Below are 5374 nucleotides of genomic sequence, written 5' to 3' on the forward strand. Positions count from 1 at the left end.
TTGCACACCTTTGACTGGTCGACACCGTCAGGACCAATTAGCATATTCCCTCTTTATTATATAGGATATAGATGGTAGTGTTAGTATTATATTCTGAGACTGTTGTAAGCAGTGTAAGACAAAGAAAGTGAATATTATTATGTTGATGTTACTGGTAAATGGGGTTTTCAAAACGGGAGAAAGAAGATATATATTAAGATTAATGAGGGAAAGTAAAATTCCCACAGTAAAGTTGTATTTGAAATAAAAATATAAACTTATGATGTGTTTTATCTTTGAACAAAAATATACTTCCCAGCTCTTGCCACTAAACAGGCCTAGAAACAATGATCAACCAAGTAGCAAATAACATTTCTGGAGTCAGGATATAGTTTACTAATATTATTTCCCAATAAAAGAAAGCAGGACTGATGCTAGGCCTGAGGTAGGAAATATACAAAAAGAGCCCAGAACTTCCTTATCATACCAAACAGTAAGGAAGCTATCAAAGACTACTGGAGTCTTGTCAAAAGAATTCAAAATCCAACTTGAATAGGTTACAACTGTCAATGGACTAAAACATATTAAATATATTTAAATCCAACAGTTTTTAAGAATATAAACTTTTAAAATCTCATTCATTTTTGGAAGATAGTAGAGAATAAACTCAGTATTTTAAAAACAAAATAAAGGGAAGAACTAAGCAGTAGTCTGCGTTGTTCTAAAATTATCGAGTGTTCATGGTGGTGACCAGGACTAGATTTATTTCAAAGTGTTTTTTTTTTTCAAATTGCTAACGTAGTAAGTGCTCACTATAATAAGCAAAGAGTAAAGGTATCCATACATTTTTTTAAAAAGTTAACAATGCTCCTTCCAACCTACTTCCCTGCCCTCAAATAACCAGTGTGAACAGTTTTATTGTGTCTCTTTCTACTTCCCCTACTCTCCCTCAGCAGCTATACTGCCTTTTCCTGTATGTAGGATAATCAAATAAATAAAGAAGAAAAGAAAGAATATCACTATTTTGTAACATTTAATGAATTAATGGATCTAGGCAAAAAGCAATGGCTATGTCAAAAAGAAAAAAAGAGAGATGATCAAACGGATGAAAGTACAAATGAAATAGTCCTGCCCACCTTAACAAATTTTAGTCTGATCAACTAGCTAGACCTATAAATTTACTGGAAATTCAGGGAACAGAGAAACAGGTTAAATGATACCAGGATGATGCAAACAATAATATCCACACAATGGTAAATTCTACAAGACAAATGACCCAGTTTTTCACTACCAACAACAACAAAAAAAAAAGTAAGAGAGAAAAAAGGAGGGGAGAACCTATTGCAATTTATGATTGGGGAAATGTGAACTGAATGTATATTTGATCATATAAAGAATTACCTTTACAAACATAATGAAACTGTGTAATGTCTAGGATTTTCTCTGAAATAATTTGTGACAAAGTTGGGATGGGTAGGAAGTATAGATAAAAACTAGATTGCCATAAATTGATAATTGTTAAAGTTAGATGATGGGTGAATATGGATTTATTATCCTCTTCTATTTCAATTACTTAAAAAAATTAAACACAATGTAATAAAAGACCCATAAATTTGACTTGTTAATTAAAAAAAGAAAAGAAACCCTCATTCTCCAAAGAGTAGGAATAATGAGAAAATCCTGGTGTGCTTGTTTGGGCCCTAATGTGTACAGTGCATAGACAAATATACATCTGTAGTAAAAACAGTTAACTTACTGATGCCTCCTCGATAGCAGTGCTCATGTGGCTATGAAAACAAGATCGGTCATCATCTTCATCCATATACACTGGTGGTTCGTGGGAAGTCATAAAAGTGGAAGGTTTAAAGAGATGCTTATTAAGAGGGTGCTGTCGTCTGCTTGTTGAAGACTAAATGAGAAAACAAATTTTTAATTGGAACAGTGGAAAATCATTAAAATAATCAAGAAGATAAAAATATAAATGTTACTTCCTACAAGTCTATTAGAAGGATTTTACTTCTACTATTTTTTTTACTGTTGTTGTTAATCCTCACCTGAGGATGTTTTTCCACTGATTTTTAGAGAGAGTGGAAGGGAGAGGGAGAAACAGACAGAAAGAAACATCGATTGGTTGCCTCCCGCTGGTGCCTGGTCCAGGGCCAGGGATAGAGCCTGCAACTGAGGTATGTGCCCTTGACTGGAATTGAACCTGGGACCCATCAGTCTGAGGACCAATGCTCTATCCACTGAGCCAAACCAGCTAGGGCTCACTTCTATCATTCATCACACTCCTATGCAGCTGCTTTACCTACATTAACTGGATTTTTAAAGCACAATTAACCTTTAAAAAACAAAAAAAGAGACATGGAGGGGGAGTACCCAAACAACAGGACCACATGCTCATTATCTAGCTTATATTTGTATCACCAGTATTTATCACACTCTTGACACTCAAATGCTGAACTGAACTCCTCTTACAATCCTCAGGGAAGATGAAGTAGCCTTAGCCAGATATAAAACTATCAAGTAAAAGGAAAATTTCCACAACATGGTGAATGTCTGAAAATGGAACCTAACACTGACTGACTGCTTACTCTATGCCAACCTCATTTAATCCTTACCTCAGTCCTATAAAGCCGTTATTACCACCTTTAATTTAAGATCAAGAAATGGAGGCACAAAGAGGTTAAGCTGCTGTACAAGGTGTTGCAGGAGATAGTGGTAGAACCAGTATCACAAACTAGGCCTGTGGGAGGCCAGAGCCCTCACTCTAAGCCACTATATAGAATGCCTCTCTTCATTGGTCACAAAGAATAATAGCCTCAGCTACACAGAGAACCATTATTTTATTTTTGAAAATTCAAAGTCTAATCATGGCAAGGAATCATTGTGTCTATGGCTGGGCTAGATCTCTACAGTAAAAATGTCTGACAACTTAAAATTCTTTGCACTCAGAGGAAGGAACACATTTAGGTTTCTCTAGTACTTCTTTTGTTATCACCATCTAGTCTTAGATGTGGGAAAAAAAGGTACACAACACATCTAAGATTAACTTAGAAACTAGCCATAAAAATTAGAGCTGTTAAGTTGAACGTTGGTTATCAAGGTTCCAACACTCCAAAGTTATAGGGTAAATTCTACATATCTAATATAGGTAATGCTAATATTTAGGGGAAAACAAAACCCAGAATATTTTAAACAACTGATAAATTAAAATAAGCTTCCAAAACTTGGTAAAAAGAATAAAAACAAAACGTATAGCTTCAATAAAAAAAGAGCAACAGCATTAATATGCTCTTAGCTTCTCTTTATATGAAGGATGGCAGTAGTAGAGGAGGAGAAGTACCAGGATGATTTACTAAGGAAATGAAATTAGGCCATTAGGTGCTTTACTTTTTGTAATTAAAGCAAAACAACAACCCTGGCTACAATTTGATGCAATGTGCTATGTAGGAAAGGGACAGTAGCTTTTTCACTGTGGAGACAACCAGAGAACAACAGTGGAAATGACTTGAGATCAGAATCAGAGGATCAGTGGTTCCCAGATTTAATAGTAATGTGAGTAGACAATCTACCCAACATATTATAAGGCCTACTTGTCTCATCTATAAAAAGATTGTACAACAGTACCTGGCCCAGAGCATTCAATCATTCATGAGAATAACAGCTAGCTACTAACATCATTACCAGTAAAGTGAAGGTGATATTACTTACACTTCTAGAATAACAGTGAGGATCAAATAAAATATCTTAAACATTTCTATTCTTGGATTTAAGTAGCATATCTAAAAACTGGAAACTGATAGTGTTTATTAAAGTGTCAAAATCTTAAAAACTTTAACATCACAAAGGCCTTTCTGACACATTCAATATAAAATAAAATATTTCAAGCAGCACTCATTCACATAAGTTAACCTACTCCAAAGAAAATAATGAACAAACATCATTAAAGCTCTCTCAATTAAACTGAGTAGCAATCATGGAATCCTGCCCTGTGTTTATGCTCAATATAACAAAATGCTTAGAGTAAGTGAACTTTTAAAAATAAAACAAGTTCATTTTAATAAATGTATACATCTTTACATAGCAATTCTGACTTTGATGAGTTTAATCTCTGATCTAAGATTTATTTTCACATATTTTCTTCTTACCTTTTTGGAGTATATATATAAGTTTGGTGTTCTGCCTGGGACTGGAATGCCAGCTTTAGTTAGTTTTATGAAATACTTCTGCACTCGGCTGGCAACCTAAGAAAACATGACAATCCATTAAACATAATGCCAATACATGCTATACCTGAATAGTTTTTGAGTTTTTGGTCCAATTTCAAATGTATTCATCTAAGTGTATATGCTTTCCATAAAAATTGAAGTCTCTCAAAAGCATGTTCAAGAGGTCCTGAAGGACTGTCAAATTGGGATTCACTAACAAATGTTCAACAGTTATTCATTCTATTGTACACCATCATTTATTCCTTTTCTACTGGATCATTCCCATCAGCAGACAAGCGTGTAATACCTGAATAGCTTTTAAAAATTAAAATGTATATGTGTATCTAAACGAATGCTAACAATTTTAAATTTATCATAAATCTAGAAATAATTTTAAACTGCCACCAAAGGTACTTAACATCCTAAAAATGTTTGATTCCAAAGCTAAATACATACTTTCAACTTGTGACTACTCATGCTTATAATATAAAAACACATCTAATATCGATGAGAATGTGAAGGAGAAAACTGCTGGTTTTTTAGAGACAAGCAGGAAATACTAACTAAGGCCATGTCACAAATCTATTACCACAGTCTAATCAAAAAGTATATAGTTGGGTTACCAAAGAGATCAAAGAAGAAATTAAAAACATCCTGGAAACAAATGACAATGAAAACACAACAATCCAAAATCTATGGGACACAGTGAAAACAGTCCTGAGAGGGAAGTGCATAGCATTATAGGCCTACCTCCAAAAACAAGAAACACTGGTAATAAATTATCTAACTCTTCAACTTAAAATACGTAATTAGAAAGAGAGCAACAAGAAAAGCCCAGAGTGAGCAGAAGGAAGGAAGGAGATAATAAAGATCAGAGCAGAAATAAATGACAGAAACCAAGAAAAAAATACAAAAAGATCAATAAAACCAAGAGCTGGTTCTCTGAAAGAATAACCAAGATTGGTGAACCTCTAGCCAGGCTCACCAAGAAGCAAAGAGAGAGGACCCAAATAAACAAAATCAGAAATGAAAGAGGCAAAATAACAACAGACCCCACAGAAATACAAAGGATTGTAAAAAAAAAAAAATACTATGAACAACTCTATTCCAACAAACTGGACAACCTAGAAGAAGTGGACATATTCCTAGAAAATATGACATTCCAAAACTCAATCAGGAAGAAT

The 5374-nt window shown here is 34.1% G+C and overlaps 1 protein-coding gene across 7 annotated transcripts in view; it reads right to left on the reverse strand.

The window, feature by feature from the left end:
- The window catches only part of ZZZ3 (zinc finger, ZZ-type containing 3), a 104871-nt gene that overhangs the window by 10251 nt on the left and 89246 nt on the right, over nucleotides 1-5374 (reverse strand). For all 7 annotated transcript variants that reach the window (XM_005871930.2, XM_014544361.1, XM_005871931.2 and 4 more), the window contains 2 exons: nucleotides 4131-4226; nucleotides 1736-1888 (listed from right to left, as the gene is read on the reverse strand). In XM_005871930.2, coding sequence (XP_005871992.1) covers nucleotides 1736-1888; nucleotides 4131-4226 — 249 coding nt within the window. The remainder of the gene's footprint in view (nucleotides 1-1735; nucleotides 1889-4130; nucleotides 4227-5374) is intronic.

The sequence above is a fragment of the Myotis brandtii genome, unplaced genomic scaffold, assembly GCF_000412655.1.
Source record: "Myotis brandtii unplaced genomic scaffold, ASM41265v1 scaffold36, whole genome shotgun sequence".
NCBI classification, from domain to species: domain Eukaryota; kingdom Metazoa; phylum Chordata; class Mammalia; order Chiroptera; family Vespertilionidae; genus Myotis; species Myotis brandtii.